We start from the raw sequence: 24,151 nt of genomic DNA, 5'->3' as shown, positions 1-24,151 counted from the left end.
CAGGAAAGCAGGGACCAGGCCAGTAATATGCCTATTTATGGGACTGATGACAAGGCCTCAGATCCACAGGCCACACTTTTTATAAGCTAATTAACACCCCCCCCATTGATCTAATGGAGCCCTGACTGCTCCAAACTAATGTAGCTCCAAAAATTCAATTACAGATGTTTAAAAAGCACTGCTAGTAACATTGCTTACAGCTTTTATAGATTTTCATATGCTACACTTCCATACACTTTTACTTGAGAGTAAGCTCCATTGAACATAGCGGGGTCTACTTCTGAGTAAACATGTATAGGCTTTCCACTGATAATGCTTCAAAAACCTGTTTGGCTACATATGAGAGCAAGGCAAAAAAAAAATAAAAATCACTGCATAAGCCATGAGAAATGATGCCTCTGTCAAACCATCTTCAGCCCTTAGAAACAATTGTCTCTCTCCAGCCATAACAAAGGAAAGGGAAGAGTGAGAGGAAGTTTCAGCAAAAATGAAGCAGAGATGAGCTCCAGGACATTATAGGTTTAGCCACCATAATGTGCTTGGTGTTGGATGCTCTTCAAATAGAGGGAACAACATCAGCAACGTTCCACTAGTCAGGCAAATGATTAGTTAGGCATATGAGCTGCAAATTACCGTGACATTCCAAAATCAGATACTTTGACAATTTGAAATTCTCCAACCAAACAATTCCGAGCAGCCTATGAAGAAGGGACAAAAGGATGGTTATTAGCAGCTGACTTAAATTAATCATTGTTTACAAGGAACATTTTGGTAGAGTTGAAAATTGGACCTCCTTTTTTTCCGGCCCACTTCTATCACCCTCCCCTATGAGCATAACTAGCATTGCACTGGTGGAAGCTGCCTTACAGCTGTTGTAAAGCAGCCTCTGCCAATGAGCACAGTGGACCCACTGGCAGGGAGGCCACAATGGCCTTCCATGTGCCAGCGGGCCCACAAACACCCACCAGCGCAGGTAAGCCTGTGCAGGGTGTTGCAGTGAGGCAGGAAGGGAGTTGAATGGGGTGAAGATAGGTGGAACAGGGGAGGGAGTGGGCAGAATCTGACAGTGACGGAGCAGAAAAGAGGGCAGATCAGGCTCCAGAGGGGGTGGGATCAGCAGCTGTGGCACATGCCAAATCCCAAGCTCCTTCCCCAGCCTGATCTGGCTGCACAGAGCAATGCAGACTTGTGCTAGTGAGTGAGTTGCCTCATAGCGGTTGCTGGGGCTTACCCGAAGACAAGGGGACAAATGTCACCTTACCCTGAAGAGAATTCCGGCAGCCGAAAATCCCCTGTGAGATGCAGTGGAAGCGAATATTCTCACAACTAAATGGTTTTTTCAAGAAATATTTCAACTCTTTCTCCACTCCTCAAAATTGGGCCCAAAATTGAAATGGAAGAACATTTGGTGCAGCTTTACTCATTATGTGGTGATAATTTCCCTTTCTTCCTATTTTAAGAGCTGCTGACTTATTTCCAAGAGATAAAAGAGACAAAGACATGACCCAGACATACCAGGTCTCTGTGGATGACAGAGGCTTGCTCCAGATAAGCCATTCCTTCACACACATCTTGGCACATTCCCAGGAGGTCTTCCTTTGAGAAGCAGCCACGCTGCCTGTACAGGTATTCAGACAAGCAGCCATGTTCCATGAACTCAAACACCAGGCACATGGGAGCTTGCTGCATGCATACTCCATGCAACTGGACTAATTTGGGGTGAGACAGTTTCCTGTAAATACAAGAAGGAGAAATCACTGCTGTCATGGACATTCTTTTGGAGAAGATGATATGTGGACATAACCAGGAACAATTTAAGGAAGGAGCAAGACCATAAAAAGAAAGTCAGAAACAAGAATGATATAGAACTCAAGAGTGGAGAAATCAGTTATCCACTGCTTGGATAAACAAACCTAATCTAATAATATATTTTTCCCTAAAGTAACAAATTCCCTTATTGAATTGTAATTCAGCCAATTCCTTCCTAGGAACAACTGGGGAATTATTCATTGTATCTGAGTTCTCCGAAGTTATTGTCATTAATTCCGTTCCGTATGTTACATTTACACCATTCTTACTCTTCTCTTTGGATGAAGTACTTGGTGTAAAACAAATACTTTATATTTTCCTCAGTAAATCTTATCTAGTAAAATATATGACCTAAGCATGTCTGAGTCACTCTGAAAGGAGATACTATAACTACACAACATCTTGATTGTGAAGTGAAGTGATTGTGAAGTGGCTACACAAATAGAATGATTTCAATTTTTAACCAGTGTACCTCCTACGAGGTTCACATCAGTTACAAGAGGATCAATTATCACACAAGCCTTATTTAGCTTATTAACAGACAATCCTTATTTAGCTTTTCATTTTTAAGGAGGGACATAATTAGCATCAGGGGCCACTGTGGACACTTAGCATGAACAAGAATTTCACAGCTAAGCTGGATATTTGATGAAATCACTTGTAATATTTAACCACCTAGGACAGAGGTTCTCAGCCTTTCATGCCTTTTATGCACCCCCCAGGGGAAATTAAACTGCTCACATACACGCCTCCCAAATTTTTTTTTTGTTTATTTAATTTCCATTATTATTATTACTTGCTATTTTCCTGAAACTGCATTGAACATACTGGGCAAAAAGTGGAACTTCAAAAACCAACATTAAATTTCATTTAAAAAATATTGTTTGGCTTATAGAATGTAAAGTCATAAAAATAAACCACAAGAAAAGTAAAAAAAAAATATTGCAACCAATACTGAAATATATTATTGGCATGTTTTGGCCCATCAGTAGTAGAAAACTTAAAAAAACAAAACAAACAAAAAAAACCACCAGTCCTAGCCTATTTTTTAAATTTTTTTTAATAAGGTAAAACATTTTTCTTAATTCTGGAAGAATCTCATGCACCTTCCTGAACTTCCTTGGGATACAGGCTCCACAGATTAAGGGCCCAATCCTATGTTGCCCACCCTGGGCACTGCAGCCCCAGCACTGGCAGTGGGTGTTGCAAAAGTGCCATAAGTCACTTTGCTACTGCCAGGAGACACGAAGTGCTGGCAGAGAGGCCCATGCCACTCGGTGCTGGGCCTCTGCACTGGCAGAATGCAGAAGATGAGCGTTGGCCAGTAAGTGTCCCTGCTGGGTGGTAGGAAAACTTTTCCTGGCAGAGAACGGGGTGAGCAAAACTGGGCAGAGGAAGCAGGCTGGAGGGCAGATTGGGTTCAGAAGGGGGGTGGGATTGGTGGCAGATACTGCTGCCAAATCCTATCCCCCCCTAGCTGCATAGCCCGACACAGGTCTCCAAGGTTCCCTTACCCCAAGAAGTCCTCTGGTGGCTGCTCTGGCCTTTTCAGCACTGCTGTACTGCGCAGCACCAGGGCAGTATAGAACTGAGCTGTAAGAATCCCTGATCTAGGGCAACAAAGGATCTTTACATTCATTGAAAATAACTGATCATCTCTTTCTGGTTTTCAATCTTGTAGGAAAGGCTGATGTCACATTTTCTAGTGTTCCTTTTCAACTATGGGTGCAATTCTACCCTGCGCTGGAACAGACAAGCTAAGAGGCTTGTGCTGTATCCAGCACAGGATAGGGGCACAAGGTGGCTTAGCCAGAGGCAAGGGGAAACTTTTCCCCTTACCCCTGGTTAAGGCGCCCTTGCCCCAATGCGTCTCCTAAGACTTGTGCCACCTCCTGAGATGGCACAAGTTCAAGGAGAGTGAAGCGGCTTGAAGCTGCTCCATTCTCCCCGGGAACAGGGGTTGGGATCCAGCATAACTGCCAGATTCCAGCCCCACCTACCTCTCCCCACCCGCCTGCCCCTGGGGCCACCCACTGCCTGCCCTCCCCCCTGCCAACGAATGCCTCCCTTCTGCCTCTCCCCCGCCTTCCCCCGCCTACCTTTGCTCCTTGCATTGGCCCACCTGGGCCGACGCAACCTGCGTGGAGGAAGCCGGTGCGGAGGCTGGATTCAGCCTCTGTGTGTCGGCCCACCTCCATGCACCAACACGGCTTACTCCTGAGGAGGCACAAATGTGCAAACGTCCTGGGCCGGTGCAAGGAACTTGCGCCAGCCCAATTCATTTTAAGGATTGCGCCCTATGACAACTAAAATCAGAAAGTTTTAAAATGAATGCAAAGATTCTTAGTGTTCCAAAGAAAAAAAAAGCCAGCAAAAACAGTCAGAGGTTAAGTTGTTATAGTATCTGCTGGCTGTAGACCACTTGACCATGAATAGTGCTAAAAAGGAAGTTTTTTGCCAGCTGAAACTCTGCATTCTCCAATTCAAGCATCACATCTTTGTTAATATTAATGCAAACATATAATAAAGAAAATGTAAGTCCATTGACAACTACTCTTCTAGCAATATAAGTTTTACCAAAGCACTCACAACATAAGAAAAAGGCACCTAAACGCTATGCAAACATCATTCACCCAGTTTTGCTGTAGATAAGCATTGTGGACCTTAGCAGGTTTTTATGCTGCTTACATCATGACTTGGGCCTCCTCAATAAAGTCCTCTTCTGACATTGCTCCTGTGCGAACGGTCTTTATTGCCACTTTCATCCGCTGAAGCCAGTAGCCAAGATGCACCACCCCAAATGCACCACAGCCAATTTCATGCTCAAATGTCAATTCCTGAGGATTTATCATCCATTTTCCTAGGAAAGGACAGAAAAAAAACCTTGCTCGTTGCTTTTTGACAGAAAAAGATCAGAACTATCTTTTACACAATCCCTAGGCTATTTCTATAGGTGTATGCATGCATAATCCAATTCGGATGCCTCACAGACATTCCACAGATGCCAGTACAATGTCCATCATATCCTAAGCTGTCCAGGCAATGGCACGCCAGTCTTGCCCTTCCAGTGTCACTGGCACAGCCCTGCCCAGTAATGCTGACAACATTTGTGGAAACTCTGACACAGCCCATCACCCACAGAGCAGCATCCTGACACTGGCACATCATTGGTATGACATCAACATGATGTGCATGTGACATTGGTGGACTTAGCAAGGAGCCAATCACTGTATCTACCCAGACCCAACAACAGTGGCCAGAGAAGAGCTACCAGGTCAACAGACCAAGGGGTGACGGCAGGTGCAGGACCAACGAGTGACCAACCCTGGGGAATTCCCTCCTGTCAGCCAAAGGTATAGCTATGCCATCTGGAACCCAGGGCAAAAAAAATTTTAACACCTCTCCTCCGCAAGCATTTCTGTCTTTAGCAAAAACTAGAATTGTGTTTCTAAGGCTTCTGGCAGGTCTTGTAAGGCCTTCAAGGCTTGGGGGGCATACGCAACCTCTCCAGGCCTCAGAAGGTACCCCTGATGTCCCCCAGACATGGTGCCCAGGGCAATTGACCCTTAGCTATGCCACTGCTGCTGGCCACTGCTGGGACGAACAGCACAACAACAAGCACCTCTGTTAACCATGGGGAGGTGCCTCAAGGACACCACACACACACAAAACATGACATGATACAAGGGTGCCTATCCAGCCCCACCCTTGCAGGAGCCACAATAGCATCAGCAAAAAAGGGGTAAAAGCAAGGACCTGATAAAAATCCCTGCAGCCAGGGTTCAAGTCCCCCTTTTCCACCCACACCCATAATAAAACAGGATGGGTGTGTGGGTCTGAGTTTTGGAGTAAAAAGAACACCTGAATGGGTGATAAACTCTTCATTTGCAGCTAACCTCTGGGCAGCCTTTAAAATGGTGTCAGTTCCAACCCTGGAAGTGAGCCCAGCAGTCAGAAAAGCACCTGAAGTGCGGAACCATGGAAAGGCTAGTGGCAGACACCCCTATTGCTTGAAAAACTGGATCCCCCACCTCTCTACATTATACATGACTGAAGCAGGGCTGAGTTTAATCAAATATATCTGCTGCTGTCACATGTCATAAATTCTGTGGGAACACATCAATGGAAGATGTAACTGATTCACTCCCCAATTTGGCCCATTATACCAAAGAAGATTGATGTACCTGAAGACTAAATGCATCAAATCAATGTCATCAGTGTGGTACTTACCATAGCTTAGCCCAGCAGTAACAGGGGCCTTTTCTCTCCAGGAGCAAACAGCATACCGCAAACGAGTTACAAGACCTATAATACAGAGAGCAATATATAAGGCTAAGAGAAAGAAGCAGAAGAGTGCCGATGCCTGGAGAAGCATCATTCCTACTTTCCTACGTAGGAATGTTCACAGAAGAGACAGGCCAGAAAGTCTACAGACCATGGAGCACATGGACCACGGAGATAGGTTAGCACCTTGTTGTGTTGCAATTGCTAGGGTGTTGGAGTTGGACGAGGAAGACCCAGGTTCAAATTCCTGTTTTGCCATGAAGTTCACTAGGTGACCTTAGGTCAGTCATTATCTCTCAGTTTGGCCTACCTCACAGGGTTGTTGTGAAGATAAAAGGCAAAGGAGGGAGCCATGTACCCCGTCCCTGGCTCCTTGGAGGAAGGGCAGAACATAAATGTGAAAAATATTCACATACTGATTTGAAATAACCATCCTCATTTTTTGTCTGTGTCTAATACAATAGAAGTGCCATTAGTTAAACTTCAGTTACCTGTTTTCCAACTTGTCTGAATTCCTAATGAAGCTCATGGAGCCACAAAATGTGAAATTACGTAGGTAACATATCCATCAACCTGAATTTATGCCAGTATTCTATGGTGCTCTGCCGGTCTTATATTGATAACTTTGATTCTCTTTTTGATCTTATTGTTTTATAGCGCAATCGTAACGTGCGCTGGAACAGGCAGGCCTGCACTTACCCGCTGCATTGTGCTGGTGATAGTTGATCAGTTGTGGGATACAATCAAAAACATGCTTCTCTGCCACGTAGTACTTCTTAGGGCTGTCATTTGTCTCTTTGATGTGATAGTGCTTTATAACTGGGTTGCTCTCATTGCTAAGAAGATAAAATGCTTTCATTCAAAATAATGTTGAGGTAGATAAAGGTTGTCCTCTAAGGCAAGACAGACTGAGTAGAAAACAACCAAGCATCAATTAAACATTTAACACTTCTGAAATAGTTAATTGGTCAAAAGCATTTGACCGCCTCCATTGTTTTGCTTTGAACTGTTATCAGAAATACCTTAAATGTGTTTACTTGGATTTGAATTTTGCGGTGTAAGGACTGCAGCCCAATTAAAATGATGTGACTTTTGCTCAATCACATTTGCAAATACATGTCTATAGTATATTTTGCCAGTGTGTCAAGCAAACAAACTGAAGTATTTTTAGACTGAACAACATTCTGCATGAATAGTTTTCTTTTGTACTTTATGAAAATAAAAATGCAACTCTATCTTAAGTCTTAGTTTTTTAATGATTTACAATTAAGCTGCATGTTTTGAGGGCAAGGAGGAAGAGTACAAAAGCCTACCATACATGTCCCATTTAACCTCAAATAATTGAATCAGTACACATAAGACTTGACTTACCTCAAACCTCTTGTGAAAACAGAGACTGTATATGTTCCAGTTTGTCTTGAGTCTCTTACCATGAAGGCTCCTTCCTTGCCCTGATATGAGAAGGGCATAAAGTGAGTGGAAATGAACTCATAGACTAATAGCACAAATCTATGGATGTTCATGCAGGAGTAAGTTCAGTGGGAGTTACTATCAGGAAAGGGTGTATAGGATTGCAACCAAGGTTTGTATAAAGAATATGCCTAAAGTCTGAAAACTAAGGGTGCAATCTTAACCAACTTTCCAGTGCTGAGGTAAGGGCAATGCAGCTTCAAAGTAAGGAAAAAAATTTCCTTACCTTGAGAAGGCCTCTGTGACTGCCACCCAACAGCAGAATGCAGCACATGCCCCATTGGCATAGTTATGTCAGTGCAGGAAAGTTGGTTAGGATTTGGCCGAAATCACTTTACTTTTGCTTACATACATGTTATAAATTAATCAATGCACTTCTGAATTTCCAAATAGCTGTATGGTGTACTTCATTTAAAAAGAGGAGAAAATATTAGCGGTACAAATCTCAGAAACATCATATCCTCAGAGTGCATAATTGGCAGTAGCTTCAGGAGGCTCCACTCTACAGGCATTGGTAAGGTAGTGGGGACTGGGAGGAACCAGGGGGCATTTTGGGGCAGGGAAGGCAGGGAGCAGGTCAGAGAGGGAAGATCTCTTTAGCAAAGGTGCACTCCAGATCCTATCCCCTTTTTCAACCTGCCCCTTGCTCTTTTCTCTCCTTGGACTGACTATTTCTAAGGGATCTGATGAGACCCAAAGGCCATCAGGAGGGTATGAAAAGGTAAGTTAAAAATATTTTTATTTATCACTGGCAGGACTCCTGATCACACCCTTACCTTGAGGTCCACCATTGGGGGAGCATGCACTCCACTGATACGGCTGCATTGGCACCAGTGGTAAGGGACAGGTAGTAAGGTTATTATCCTGAACATGCTTAGCTGGTTATAAGTCTCACTGAACTAAATTGGGCTTACTTCTGAATAGGCATGCATTGGATTCTATGCTAAGATGGATTTTCCAAGAATAACAAAAGCAGAAAAAAAATCCTGTTCAAGCAAATTAAGCAAGGCCATCACCTTACCTCTTCCTTCAGCAGTGCTTCTGCCTTGCTTCTGCTGATACTCTTGTTGTACCACCTGCAATAAGCAAACTATCTTGGCATTTGATGTTGTTAGCATGTACAGTTTTGGTTTTTATCCCCTGGCTTTACATTTATAAGAACTGTCACATACAGAATCTTTACAGAAGTATTTACTACTGCCTATATTCTACATTACAGAAGTAGTTATGAATGCTTTAGGATTCAGGGAACTGTTTGTACTTTCTTTTTGTTATAAGTACAGTAATGCCCACATCTCTGTCACTGTCACTTTCACTCCAGATGCTTTAGATGTTGTTAGTTTTGCTCTCCAGACTGTTAGATTTCCTTGGGAGCTGTCAGCATTGTTGGTTTAAACCCAGACTTTGTCAGATTCACTCCACTGCTATCAGTTTCACATGGAGCCTACTGAAATTCTCCTGAGCAGCTACTCAGCAGCACTGGTTGCAAACCAGAGGTTGGGGCTGAAAAATTTCGTTCATAAAACAAAAGTACATAAGTATGCTTCTGTACTTTCTTATTCTGAATTGTTAAGTTAATGGATAGCAAGCATGAAATGGTCCTACCCCTAAGACCAGTCCTGAATGTTAATTTGGTTGGAATATATAGAGAATTACTCTTGCCTTAAAAAATCAAATAGGATTCTGAATATTCAATACATATGAAGGCTCCATTGGCTGTGACTAAGTTTTGCAGATGAAAAATGACCTTGGATTTTCACTACTTTGCTATATTATCCCCAATGAAAGACAATCACATGAAGTGGTTCTTGAATAGTTTTCTGCTACTACCCAGTTAAGAATTTGGCATGAGTTTAGCAAAGCTGATTATCGGTTTACTTCCGTTTTCTCCAAAGCAGAACCTATTTTCTCTTTCACATGGTTGTCTTGGTAAAAGTTACTTAATTCAATGATAGCGCATCAAGCTCGGGGTTTTGGCAGTAATAGCCAAGAAAACAAAAGGTGTCTTACTCATATATTAGCAGATTATCTGGAGATTTTTCTACCACATAGCTGCTTGGGACATAGCCTTCATGCCTTTAAAAATAAGATAATATTAGTACATTAAAAATATTGCCATTTCTCAGGAAAACTGTAGTTGATTTTAATACATATGAATACCTGTTAACTTTCAGTTAGTATTGTGCATTTTTGGTAGTAGTAGTCTTTTTTCCCCAAAGTCTGTCACCATGGATAGGATCCACAGTATGAATGAATCCTGTTCTCATAATTGACATGCACTGAGTGCACACTGGTCCTTCATTTGTAGGGCAGAAGTGGGAGCTGTGAGGGCTGCCTTTTCTGAGCAAGGTACCAGGTTTCTGAGCAACCGAGGTCCTAACATCAGTCACAGTAAAACAGTGATACATGGTGCCCAAGATGAGAGTTTAACAGGTGCATTTAGTCAGTTCAGCAAGGTCCAGATGAGACATGCAGAGGGAGATGTGCATCTACATCCAGCCTTGTGCATATATATGAAATTTATATACATCCAGCCTTGTGCATATATATGAAATTTCTGAGTTAATGTATCATTTGCATCTTCCTGTGCTACCTGACATGCCACACAGGAAACCCAGTAAAATTGCAGGAATGATTTTCAATGCAGTGTGAAGTCTGGTGTTTGAGGTAAAAATGGGAAACCTCACTGTGTTCTGGAATTAATCCTCCGGAATTTGTGGCATCATTTTACTAGAATTATGGGTCATGCTACTGTATCTTTAATCAAGATGAATTACACATTAGTCCAGGGAAAGTTTCACAGGAGATACCAAAGAATCTGGTATTCAGTTGAGCATCTGGTTTTCAGTGGCACTATGAAGTTCAGTACAGTCTGTAATTAAAAACAAAGCTGACATCAGTAGCTTAGCTAGCGGGGTGCAAAATGCTAAGCAGTGCAGGCTCCTGAATGTGAGAGTAAACAGCTCCTCCCACTCACCCTTGGGAGCCATTCAGGCAGCAACAACTGTGTGTTGCTGTTGCTACCTGACTGGCTCTGAGGGCAAGTGGGAAGAGCTGCTTACTCTCACATTCAGGAGCCTGCACTCTACATACCATTTTGAACCCTTCTAGCTGAGTTACTGGCTGACATTCAAAAATATTGGGTTCTATTTTCTGAGATACCTACCCATTCTTATCCTGAACCAGCCACCAGTGGACCTCAGAGTTGTCAATGATACAGTATTCTTCATTGCACTGTAATGGCAACTCCTGGGGATTCTGGGCATTATAGTCATAAATGGCTATTACTGTGGATTTCTTGAAGTCTGGAAATAAGCTCTGTAGAAAAGCAAAATGTGTTATCAGATATATTAAAAAAACATAGTAAATTCCAGCAAATACTTCCATATACACAATGTCTTAGATTTCTGCTCCCTTTTTAAAGATAGACTGTGAGGAGGGGGAAGTGTGTATATGTGTGTCTTTGTGCATGTGCAAACTCCTACATTGCATTTCATTATATATGCATGCTCTTTTGAAAACTGTATATCACTTATGCAAATATTTGAATGTGAGTTACACAAATGAAAGTGTAAAACGAATTTGCAGTCATTTTAAAAAAATGTTGAGTTTAAAAGCTGATGCCAATTTTAAAAGCTTTGCATTCTGGAAATGTTTTGTTTCTTCCCTATACATGATCTATTACTTTGTACTCACCTGGTTATTGTCTGGAGTTGGAGGAAGAGGTTTCTTGGACACTGCCAGAAAATAGAAGAAAATAATGATACAGGTCTAGAACAGAGCAGACTCAAACCTACTAGGAAAATAAGAGGTATTCTGGTACTTCACTTATTAGAACACTCCAATGTTGGAAATGTGGGTCAAATAACCATATGATGGTTGAGGCAAAATCCGGAGCCGGAGTCCCTGAGGCAGTTCATGGCTGAACACAGTCATGTTCTGGCAACTCCTGCGATGCCGCTGGAACCAACCGTATTGGTCTCTGCCTTTCCATTGGACCATTTCAGCGACGTGGAGAGGGGATTTGCTGCATGGGTAACAGCCTATCCTCCATACCTACTTTACCCAGGCTTCGCGCTCTGGAGAGGTCACTCTGTTCCAGAACCACCATTCAGAGCACAGAAGGCTTGTTACCATAGCTTCTACTTATGCATTGAAGCACCTTTTATGACACCTGCAATGGTCCAGAAACTGGAGGAAGCAGAGAGTGGGGGTGGCATGACAATGGTCAATTAACTACATAGCTAGAAGTGTAGCTCAGTGGTAGAGCACATGTTTGCATGCTGGAGGCCCTAGGTCCAATCTCTGGCATCTCCAGATAGGGCAGAGAAAAATCCCCACCTGAAACCCTGGAGAACTGCTGCTGGACAGTGTAGAGAATATGATGGACCAATGGTCTGGCTCACTATAAGAAAGCTTTATATGCTGCTATGTTCAGCTCTTTGTCTGATTGGAGCTACCAGGCAGCAACTGTTCACTTGAACCCATCTAAGGTATGTTTGCAGCTCTTGTTTTTGAGACTCATATAACCATTTCAAAATTATAAAGAGTTATGCCAGCAGTCATTTCATCCAATTTTCTTACTCAGAATTTGCCAGAATCCTTCTTTAGATCTAACTTCCTTTCTATCCAGTGGGAGTGGTAACACATTGTTTTAGCAGTAATGCTGTGAACCCTTGGAAGACAAACTAATGGTATGAGGCAACAAACATATTAGGCCTATGTAAAAAGGTTCTCCCGTGGTTGCCAGTACATTTCTGGGTTCAGTTTGGAGGTCTAGTTTTGGGTTTTGAAGCCTTACATAGTTTAGGGTTGAGGTAACCAAAAGACTGTCTTCTCCCCTTAGCATCAGCTAAGATGTTTGTCAGAAGATCTTATTCAGGCGCCTCAAATTTCTGAGACTAGGCTATTGTCAGAGGCCCTTCTCAGTGATGGTCTCCAGATTATGGAACCCCAATTGCCATCATTACTTTCCTACAGTCCCTAGACAAAGACTGCACTCTTGAGTTTTTAACAGCATTTGATGACTTTTCATGATATCTACTTCCCCCTTTTAATTGGATGACAATTTTAAAAGTCTTTTTTCACTGGCTTCATGTTGTTATTGTGCTTTATCTGCTGTAATTGGTAGCTGCCTTGTGAGGGAATAAGTGATGGAGCACAATGAAATGACTTGGTCAAAGTTTAACCAAGAAAGATGAAGCAGACTTTTTTTTAACTTCCTTTTAGAGATATAATGGAGTTTTAGGTACTAGGTGGGGTGACTAGGGCCTTGCTGGGTATCTCATGAAAGCATCTGTCACAAGGTTAAATAACCACTTCAGTGCTGATTTAGAAGGGATAAAAAGTACATCTGGAATGAATTTCATACCACTCCTAGATGGAACGTACTCCACACAGCCTGTTGCCAGCTTTTCTCCCTGAGCACAACATCTCCATCTGCCATCTATCCAGAAATTGGGGTGATACTTTGACACCAAATTGTTGTTGCTTCTAGTCTCTGAGTGGAAAAATTAAGATCATGTCAAATACCATCAGTACATTTGGATCATGTCAAATACCAACCTAATGTTGGCCAACAGTCTTTACAGTTACGTGAACCCAGATAACTGGAAATGTTATTACAATCCAAATAGAAATTGCTAACGGTTGGGAATCAGAGGGGGGAGGTGTGATAGCAGAATGACTTCAACTTAGTTTTACCTGCCCCGTGCAGCTCTGCACACTTGGTTCATCTCATCACAGTGGATTTTAGTTTGAGCTATCATTGGTAGCTCCCAGAGCTGTGGTACAATAGTTTCTCTGCTAAGGCTCAATTCAGCTTCCAAGGGAAAGGTAACTGAATAATGGAATATGTAAGAGGTGCTCTACATCTTTTGGAGAATGTAGCAATAGACTTATGACCCAATCCTATTCCCCCCCCCACTGCCGGCGCAGCCAGTTTTTGATTGGCTACTAGTTAACCAATCAGTTACCTTCTTTCAATGTCAACACCCATCTCTGACAGCTTGCTTGGTTGGGAGCAAACACATAAAGTAGATAGTTGTCATGAACAACCTATGGAAGGAAAAACGTGATTAGTATTAATTCCAGACCAACAAGCAGTTAGCCATAGCAATGCCCTGATGTATTTTTAAAAGTCAAAATCTTTGTGTATTTTCTGCAGCAGTGGCATAGCTAGTGGGAGTGGTCTGCACCGAGTGCCAGCTTCGGGTGGGGTGTGACACCACTAATTACCAAAAATCGCTAAAATCACGATTTGTAGGAATAATACCATCATGTTATATATCAGTCAATGTATAATTTACAGCAGAATGCAATGAAAAAACCAGAGTGAAATATCTCAATTCTATCAAAAGTTATGGTTAAAAAACCAGAAACAAAATGCATCTGTCTTATGTAACAAAAAGTACAATTTCCTTGACTCAAAACAGACCAATGAGACTGATTGTTCAAAGAGCCAATGAGCTGTTATTATGTCACAGCATGGAACCAATAAGGTATTAGCAAGGTGACACCCTGGGGAGAGTGACACAAGGGTTAGATTTAGTATTTGTGTTGGGGGGGGGGGGGCATGAGCATTAGCTCCAGAGCCCAGGTCAAGCAGGTGGGTAGACCTGGGCTCCTGGTTGAATTTTGGCCTCTGTGGCCAAGATTTGCTGGGTGGGTAGACCTGTCCTCCCATCAAGACTTGGAGCCCATATCTACCTTGTTGGGTAGACCTGGGCTCCCATGTCACCCTCCCATAGGGGGTGACAAAAATTTATGGCTCCAGGTGTCAAATGACCTAGCTATGCCACTGCTCTGCAGTATAAAAATGATTCAATTCATTGCAAAACAAATTCCATGACTTGAACAAAATTGTACATTGGGTGTATTTGCATATTGTTTCTTGTGTGTAAAAGCTATACTGCTTCTTCTAGTCATGGGGATGGGCAGGGATCGCAGCAGGGATATTGGCAGGTGCAGCTCATCATGCAAGGCTTTAAAAAGCTGCACCTGCCAAAATTTCCTCTTCTATACAATGGCTAAAGTCATAGGCACTCTGTATCTGGTAACCATACACTTGGGGGGGGGGGGATTTTCAGTCAGTTAAACACTCCCTACGTCTGTGCCACAGCTGGAGGAAGAAGTTTAATCTTACTCCAGTTGCTGCTTGTCTTCTGCAAACCCAGTACCCCAACTGATTTTCCTGACTTAACTGACAAACACTTGAAACCCTGTCTAGAGAAGATGATGGAGAGGAAAAGTGTCAGACATGGGAAGAGTTAAGTACCTCCCTCCTCCTCCTTCTCCTGCATCAATCTCTCTTTCCATCATTTTGCATATTTGCAACTGAATGTGTCATAGTAGACTTGGAAGGTCCTTGATGTTGTGCAATCCTGAATGACCCCCTCCCTGTACCTCACAGAAGAATTTCCCAAATTCAGGAGGCCATTTTTGTAATATAATCTTTTCCATGATTTTAAAACTTAAAACTCATGACAGCAACAACCCAGAGATTAAGCAATGAATGTTGACTATAAAATTTGAGGAAGGCAAAGCATGATACATTGATGAGTCTCAAATTATGAAACATATTAGTTTTAGTCCCAGATGTTCCAGACATTTTGGGTAGTCTTTTATAAAATATGACAAAATGATCACCAACAGATGTGATTTCATTCTGTTAGGGAGAATGCACACTTCAAACATTTGACCGATATTTCTAGAAAGAGTCAATAGCTCTGAAGAGCTACATCTGTTGCCACTTATCCTAAAGCAATATGGCCTCAGGAAAACATTCAAACTAATGTGGCAATATATTGATGTATCAGAAAAACAAGATATGCCATCTTCAGCTATCCTGAGAACAGAACTAATGGCTGGTGTTTCATGAGGTTGACTTTCACTTACCTGGAAAGGATATTTATAGTTACATGGAATTGTGATGTCACTTTTCACAATTTCTACGCATTTAATCTTGGACAGTTCGATTGAGCCCTTTAGGATTTTTCTTTTCTAAGAGATGAAAAGCAAACAGAATTCAGTTAACAGCTGTAGTCTGTTAGTTTTTAAAGGATTCAATTAAATAGGCGGTGTCTCTTTTGCTGTTGACATTACAGAAACAGACCTTGGTCATGTCTTCAGGTCTGAGAAGCACATTGAAACATAAGAAACATAAGAACAGCCCCACTGGATCAGGCCATAGGCCCATCTAGTCCAGCTTCCTGTATCTCACAGCGGCCCACCAAATGCCCCAGGGAGCACACCAGATAACAAGAGACCTGCAACCTGGACATTGGCAATGCAAAAGTCTGTAAGTGCTTCTATATGACACATGCAACATTTGCATTTTTGCCAAAACTAGAGAGCAGAAAGAGAAAGAAATCAATTAAACTCCTAAACACGTAATTGCTTTATTTCTTGAGTACTAAGAATATTTCATTTCTCTTTGCAGGTTATATGAAGCATCAATGGATTCACTTGTATGCAGCTTCAAAAGCTGGGTCCAATAGAAAAACATTGTGTACAAACAACCAGAGCTGAATAAATGCCTGCCTTACCTTGGGTTTTCACTTGAAGGATACTTGTTATTTGGAGGCAAAATCATTAACCGTCCATTCCTAACTAAATCCATCCTCTGCTGATGCAGCTGCACCAATGGAACTGTGCTGGGGGGGGGGCAGTCTGGAGGCCTCCTCAAAGTAAGGGAACTTTTGTCCTCTTACCCTGGGGCAAGTTTCTGCTGCTTCAATGGGTCTCCCAGGCAGGGCCTATGAGATGATTTTAGCAGGGGTACAAAGTTTCTTCTGGGCTCCTTCCCAAAGGGTAAGGGGGGCAATGAGGGCAGGCAGAATGGGGGGCAAAATAGGGCAGGGTGCTGACAGCCACAATAGTCGTTGGAGCTCGGGTCTACTAGGTTTCTTGATGTACAGCCCAGGTCTACCCAACCATGCAGCATTGGCAGCTAGATAAAGTAATATGGAAAACCAAACACACTCCTAAGTCTCTAAAAATTTTGAAATATAGAATATCAATTGCAGAAAATTAGCATCAACTAGACTGGATCAAAATGAACTTCTGCAGCAGCTGTAGCCCCATAGCTGGGTCCCTGAGCTTCTATACATTCCTTCATGGTTATGGGATCCACAAGCCAACGAGCTACTGTAGCAGGCCAGTTTCCTCCCAGAACTGACACTGTGTTAAGGAGGGTCATGGATGCTTTCCTGGGCCTGGTGCGTATGGCTTGCAGCAGCAGTTAACACTACACGCATGTGGTTGTGCCTCAGCATTATGTGCTGACAGTGAGTTCAGGTGAGATAGGAAATGTCAGGTCCCAGGATCTTTCTGGGCTCCCTCCCTTGGCTCCTGGCCCCCCTTTCTGACCCTGAGTCCAGGTACAAATTACCCCCTTTACCCCCCTCTCCTAGGCCCTGCTCCTAGGATCCGTGCCAACTATTTTGCTGGTGCAAGTCTGAACAGAGTAAGGGAGAAAGAAGGGGAGAGAGAATGGAATTAGGTTCTGACACATGCCAGTGTCACCAAGATCCAATCCCTTCCTCTCCCATTCTGTCTCCCACCCACCACCCTTCGCAGCCCAGAAACTCTCCTGTTCCTCCCTGCTCCATTTCACCACCACCACCCTGATTTGCCTAGGCTTCTGGAGCTAGTCAGCTATGACAATGGGACTCTAGCACCACTGCCATTTGTGGTGATGGCACACTGGATGCTGCCATATCACCATTTATGATAGCGGAACTGCATCACCCTATCATAAAGAGTGCAACCTTAGTAAGAATTAGGCTGTCAATCTTCCACAATTGCGTTGAGAAGCTGCTTATCACTCATCATAGAGAAAATCTTAAAATCTGAGTTTCTTCAGACTTAGCTCTCACGAACAACAAACTGGGAGGTAAATTCATTTCTGGCATATAGACTGCAGATGGGAGCTTTTATGACTGAATTCTCCCACTACATATACTGACAGAAAAAATATGTTTTCCACACAGAAAAATAGTGCATCAGGGAGAAGGCTAGACTACAACCCTTGTCTCTGACACATCAGTCTTCAGTTTTCAATTTATACGAGTCCCTACCTGTAGCCCTAAGTGGTATAGCCTAGAAATAGGTTTGCCTCCTCACCTACCATTTGTGAGAACAAGCAAGAGTTGTGAAAAACATGGATTTCACTGCATTGAGAAAGTTACGGCTACACACCTGTAAATTTGGGAATATGTCCTGGCTTAAGCAATATGGAAGGATCAGAATGAAATGATGGAGATACCAATAAAAGAGCACTGGGTGCTATTTTTTCATATTCTTTTGCTAAGGTGGTCCAACATTCTATTTAGGCAAATGAGAAAAGTTCAGCAAGGACTCAACAGTCTTTTTGGAAGGACCTGGTAGGGCAGTGATGGTGAACCAAAGACAAACATGTCAAAGGTGAAACGCCTCAACATTTTGGGTGACATGCCAATATTCACCAGCATCCGACAACAACTATTCCTCTTGTTTGAGTTACCAAAGAACGAAAATACAGGTTGAATCTCAGCTTCCGCAATGGTTCAGTTCCCAGAACCTCTCTGGATGTTGAAAATCGCATTAAATGAAATCCATTTTAAAAAGCAATGTCCCTTTACTCAGTGTTTTAAAAATAGTCTGCTTACCATTGTAATGCAAAAGAGTGGCAGCAAGCATGCCCATAGACAATCTCTCTCTCTCTCTCCAGGCACTTAGAAAGGCTTTTCTCTGAGGCACTGAAAGAATGCAAAGAGAATGCAAGGCCAAGATGATAATCACTTTGCATTCTTTCCCCTGCTCCAGGGGGAAGGGAGGGGTCACTTGCTTCCAAGTGAAGCTCTTCTAAGTGCCAGGAGAGAGAATGATTCATTGTCTGCCTGCTAAGCTAGGTTGTTTTTAAAAGGGATTTCAAAAGGAACATTTTTTCCTTTAATTGAAAGGGGCCCTTCTCATTGTGTTGAGGTAAACCCGCAGGCAAAAAAATCCGTAGATAATTAGGTTATACCTGTACAAGAAATCTGTGACCCTGCAGCTAGGGCTGGTTTTAACCTAATTTTGCCAATTGCACCAAATTGGGCCCCGCCCTTGATGGGGCCCTACACAAGAAGTGGGGCACAGGATCTTCAACAAACCTCTGGATGGCATGTTGCTTGCCTTCCCTGGAGCCAATTAAAGCCCAGGGTGCACAAACGACTGTCTCCTCAGTTTCCCCCCTCCCCTTCACATTCCTCCCCTCCTACCCTCTCCTGCACAGCTACTTGCAGATCAGGTCAGCAAATGCCACTACTGCAAACCTGCCAGAGGCTTCCCACCTTTTCTCTCCCTCCCCCCCTGTCCCACCAAGCAAAAAAACAGCAAGAAGAAGGGAGACAAGCTGTACACAATGGTCTGGTAAGCAAAGGGAAAGGAAGGTGGGGATGCCTCTCTTCCCCCTCCTCAGTCACAGGGAAAGAGTGCCATCCTATCTACATACTTATAGGAGCTCCATGCACAGCCTCTCTTCACTGGGGCTTCTGTTAGAAGTGAACAGGAGCAACACCTGTGCCCACTACTCCTATTCATTTCATAAAGAAGAGGTGCAATGGAGGAAAAGAGGGTGTGTAAAAAGCTTGAGTAAGTAAAGGGAAAATGGGGTTGGGGATGCCTCACTGTTCCCTCTCTAGGCATGGGGGCTCACTGCCCCCAACTAGCTTGTTTGCTCTGTCATTCACCCACCCACCCACCAGCCCTTCCCTTTCATCAAATGGGTGATTCAGGAGGCACTGGGGTATGGGCCAACACTGATAAGAATGTATTTCCCATTAATCCTCCCATCTTAAACTTGACCATGCCCATGAGGAAGCTTATGGTCATATATATTTGCATTATATATGGTAAAGTCATCCTGGTTGTTTTTTTTCATTTTTTGTCTTCAATTTTAAAACTACATTACTTTTGGAGCCGAGCTTAATTTGTTTTAAAAATAAAGTGGGGAGGGGGTCTGGAACTTCAGCTGACTTGGGAATCATGCTTTCTGATCCAAAATTTTGTCCCTGCAATCTCTGACATATGTGGGCTGGCTATGGCTGCTCATTTGTGAGATGGGGCACTCTGCATATGCTCAGACACAGTCATTCTCTCTTAGAACATGCTGTCAGAAAGTATATTTCACTAGCCTAGCCTGTTGCACAAGTTGTAAACTCTTTTTTGGGCAAAAAAGTCAGTCCAGATATCCAAGTCAGACTCCTGCAACAAGTTATACACGAGGCTGTCTTTTAGGATTAGTTTTGCAATTAGTGCAAGAATTGAAGAAGCAAGAGTACTGATTAGGAGTGGTTGGACAAAACACATCTTGCTTTCTTAAAGCAGCTTCAGTGGCTTCCTGTTTGGCTTCCACTGCACAATCAGAAGTGTTGGTTTTAATGTTTGAAGTTCTATATGGTTTGGACCCAGGTATCAGAAGAATCATTCCCTTCCATATAAGCCTGCCTGTGCATTATGACCAGCATGAGAAGCTATTCTTTAGGGATCTTACCAGTAGAGATTAGACAAGAGACAACAGGGAAAAGCAATTGTGCCCTGATTGCATAATGCTTTCCCTGAGCTGCTCACCTGGTTCCTTATTTAATGAGTTTTAGCCAGGAGGAAAACATGACACACACACACACAAATCTGTTCAGGCCTTCAGTTGATTTTTAAGCTGCTGTTTCATAGAATTTTTAGAATTAGTCTGCTGATATTATTTGCAATATTAGTCATCCAGTTTATTGTGTTGACTGAACTCTTTTGTAAACTGCCTTGAAAATGTAGTTTTGTGAAAGTGGGACAGAAATATTTCCTTAAACAAAGAAAAAACAAAACCAGTAGAATCTTTCCTCTCTCCCATCTTTTCTCTGAAGCTCCTCCCCACCTCCATTTTGTACTTGCTATCCTTGTAACAGCAAGGAACCTATCACAAGATATCTTTATACAGTAGTTGCCCCATTGAAGAGAGCTAGCTGTGTTGCAGGAAATGTGTAAATGTAGCAGTGGATGTGAATACAATACCCACATGTAGCCCTAAATAATGCAGGCAAACAAAGAAGAATTTGTAACCATCAATGCCTGTTTTAGAACACATTGGATTCCCACAGTTTTCTCTAGTTTTAAGACAGGGCAAACAACTCTTGAGGGATGGCGGCTTCTTTGATAAACATCTTATTGATTGCACACACATTAATCAGATTCCCATTATTATAGTGAAGTTGATTCAGTAGCATGCTGTGGACACATTGCATCATAATCACAGGCAAAGGAAGGCATCACTGATTCACTTCATTGTTCCTTTGTAGCACAAAGAGAAAGTAGATCAGTGTTTCATAAGCCCAGATAATGACCTTCACCTTTGGTGTTCTTTTTGGATCCTTTGAGGGTTTACTCTTTCAATCTGAATGATGCACTAACCTGAATGTTTTCAATTAGTTCAAACTGCAGTCACAGTGACTGGGGAAAGCATGGGAAACTGAACTGCTCCCAGCAAATTTAAAGATCTTCAAGGTGTAATGTACTCTGTACTTCCTGCCTTGATGCTGCTATTAATCTGAAGCAAATGTATTGTGAGTTGCACCCTTGCAACCCAGTCCTAACTTCCTTCCACTGTTCAATAGGGCCAATGATTGTAACACTGCCCTGAATGCACAGTTGTTCTACACTTGAAGGGGGCCATGCCCTCATTTCAGCACCAACTGTTGCAGCAGTTGTCAAGATCAGCATAGAGGCAACCAGATTCACTGAACCATCCCGTGCATGTTTACACAGAAGTAAACCTCATTGTGTCAAAAAGGTCACATTGGAATTGTGCTTGAAACAGGTCACCTATTTCTCCTCCTCTTCCCAGCCATCTGCTATGCTTCTCAAACGACATGCAGCAGAAAAGAGCTGCATCAGAAGGGGCCTTCAACCTCCCTCATGCTGTGGTTTCAGCACTGAAAGCCCACAAGGTTCGCATTTCATGCTTAGCAAAACAAAGAGGGCAAAACAAAGCACATGTGTGCACACTTGCACTGCATTGACATATAAATCACTTATAATGAAGTCTGAATGATAATAGTAGAAACACATAATATGTCTCTTAAAACAGCCCATAAAAGCACATTTGATTTGAGCATGAGTAAAATTTTTACTAGGACCAGGATGGGACACAGCTTGTCATGCATTCTATCTTATCTTTTCAAGCTTATTAACCTGCAAACCTCTACTAGTGCACATGCTCTGTTGAAGACTACATGAAACTCCACAGATAAAGAAAATCTCAGATAAGCGTCATGTTTAACCTACCATGGCAAAAGAGAGTCAACAAATTGTTTTGTTTAAAGATGCCTTCATAAATCAATTAGTACTCTTCAGGAACATTCATGCAGGAGACTTAAAGCCTAAATTGATGTGAAATGGTAAAGCAGGTAAATCCTCTGAGTTTTCCCTCCATATCTCTGGCTGTGCTGCCTCTCCTGAAACGTGCATCAGCCTATTTTTCCTTTCTTTTTTCCCCCTCAATGTTCACCTCACATAGATCTAGCTTGGGTGTGTCCATTCCATGAAGGATCCCATTTTTCAATTTGAACTGCATCTATGCTGTACAACATTTAACTGTCAATTGAAATGCTAAGCAAGTCACAGAGCATCACACCTGCACTTCAGCACATTACTAGTCTAAATAAGGATTATCTCAACCAACCTCTGGATAGGAGTAGATAAAAAAGACAAGGCTATGTTCTTATTCCCTGGCTAGAAGATACAAATCAATAGAAAAGGTGAGTTGATGTATGGCATCTATGAGAGAGAGAAGTAAAAAAAAAAAATACATATATTAAGGAATGTGTGTGAATGGACACATGCACAGCACTCATAAGCAATTTCTACTGGCTTCTAGAAAAATATTCAAAGATGGGGGTGGGAGTTGTCACACTACTTTCTGGACCAAGTAATTTCTACTAAGGTGTTTGCTGGAAGGCAATAAATGAATGACAACGAGCCTATTCATCAACATCAGAGACACTGTAGCAACGACTACCTATCCTGTTGGGCACGCATTCATATTAATATTGTATATAGGACTGGATCTGGACAATGATACACCAGACTGCCAAGAAACAAGTGGTTTGAAGGGAATCATAGTTACTAGAGCATAATTTTGCATTCAGACAGGGTCAGCACCTCCATGAGGCTGAATCCATGAGATTATCTCAGACAACAGATGGGAGGGATGCCCACCTTTGTCTGTTCACTTATCTTCACTGCTGCTCCTTCTCCTCCATCCACTTCCTTGACTGGAAAAAATAAAAGAGAGGGATGGAGCAAAAGAGGAACTGGTTGGATGAACCAATGGTTTGAGAGTCTAAGGCAGCCATTGTCAACCACTGTGCCATGGCACATTGGTGTGCTGTGAGTGGTTCACAGGTGTGCTACAGGAATTTAGGGGAAAGGCATTTATTAGTAGAGCCAATGGGGATGTGAGCACCCCATTGGCAGCATGGTATGCCTTGGCAATTATAAAAAACCTGATGGTGTGCCTTGACAATTTTAGTGCCTTGACAGTGTGCCATGAGATGGAAAAGGTTGAAAATCACTGGTCTAAGGGCCCAATGCGATCTAATTTTCCAGTTCCGGTGCAGCCGTGCCAATGAGGCATGCACTGCACCCTGTGGTAGGGAGGCAGTCACAGAGGCCTCCTTAAGGTATGGGAACATTTGTTGCCTTACCTTGGGGCTGCATTGCGGCTGCACTGGTGCTGGAAAGTTGGATGGGATTGGGCCCTAAGGCAGCTTCATATCTTTGAATCAGTGCATGTGTGCAAGGGGAAAAAAAACACTGCTTGAAAGTGACAAAAGTAAGCCGACAGCTGTGGAAAAATACAAGGAAAAAAAAACAAATAGAACTAGCTGAATATACTTTTTTTTAAAGGATCTTTAATTGCAAGCACGTCTCAAACGTCAGCCTTTCTCAATGATTATTCTATCAAATGAGTGAGCAGATTCAAGCCTGCATTGGTGAAGCAATGTTTTCCTTGAGAATTCTGAGTCAAGTTGCTTTGGAAATTAAAGCATACATTTCCCCCAGCTGCTTCGTCAGGAAAAACTGCCTCATGTTTATAATCTTTGCACTTTGTAATCATAGATTTAGATCAACCGTGCCCAAACCCCAGCCCTGGAGCCACTTGCCGCCCTCGAGGCCTCTCAATGCAGCCCTCGGGGAGCCTCCAGTGAGCCTCTGGCCCACCGGAGATTTGTTGGAGCCCACACTGACCCAATGCAACTGCTGTCAGCATGAGGGCGACTGTTTAACCTCTCGCATGAGCTGTGGGATGAGGGCTCCCTCCACTGCTTGTTGTTTCACATCTGTGATGCAGTAGTGGCAGAAAAGGAAAGGCCAGCCTTGCTTTGTACAAGGCCTTTTATAGGCCTTGAGCTATTGAAAGACATCCATTCATTCATATAAGTTCATCTTTAATATATTCATTTATGTAAACTTATATAATTTTATTCAAATGTTAAATGTAAATTAATTCTTTTTTTCCCCGGCCCCCAACACAGTGTCAGAGAGATGATGTGGCCCTCCTGCCAAAAACTTT

The 24,151-nt window shown here is 42.7% G+C and overlaps 1 protein-coding gene across 1 annotated transcript in view; it reads right to left on the bottom strand.

Annotated features, from left to right (window-relative positions):
• The window catches only part of ITK (IL2 inducible T cell kinase), a 40,964-nt gene that overhangs the window by 5,353 nt on the left and 11,460 nt on the right, over positions 1-24,151 (bottom strand). The window contains exons 2-14 of the mRNA XM_066614036.1: positions 15,460-15,564; positions 13,539-13,620; positions 12,935-13,063; positions 11,260-11,300; positions 10,730-10,881; positions 9,574-9,639; positions 8,585-8,639; positions 7,465-7,544; positions 6,793-6,929; positions 6,040-6,114; positions 4,498-4,669; positions 1,516-1,732; positions 634-698 (exon numbers count right to left, since the gene is read on the bottom strand). Coding sequence (XP_066470133.1) covers positions 634-698; positions 1,516-1,732; positions 4,498-4,669; positions 6,040-6,114; positions 6,793-6,929; positions 7,465-7,544; positions 8,585-8,639; positions 9,574-9,639; positions 10,730-10,881; positions 11,260-11,300; positions 12,935-13,063; positions 13,539-13,620; positions 15,460-15,564 — 1,376 coding nt within the window. The remainder of the gene's footprint in view (positions 1-633; positions 699-1,515; positions 1,733-4,497; positions 4,670-6,039; positions 6,115-6,792; positions 6,930-7,464; positions 7,545-8,584; positions 8,640-9,573; positions 9,640-10,729; positions 10,882-11,259; positions 11,301-12,934; positions 13,064-13,538; positions 13,621-15,459; positions 15,565-24,151) is intronic.

This window comes from Tiliqua scincoides, chromosome 2, assembly GCF_035046505.1.
Source record: "Tiliqua scincoides isolate rTilSci1 chromosome 2, rTilSci1.hap2, whole genome shotgun sequence".
Classification (NCBI taxonomy): domain Eukaryota; kingdom Metazoa; phylum Chordata; class Lepidosauria; order Squamata; family Scincidae; genus Tiliqua; species Tiliqua scincoides.
Note: the sequence above shows the minus strand (reverse complement) of the source record. Positions and strands in the feature narration are given on the sequence as shown.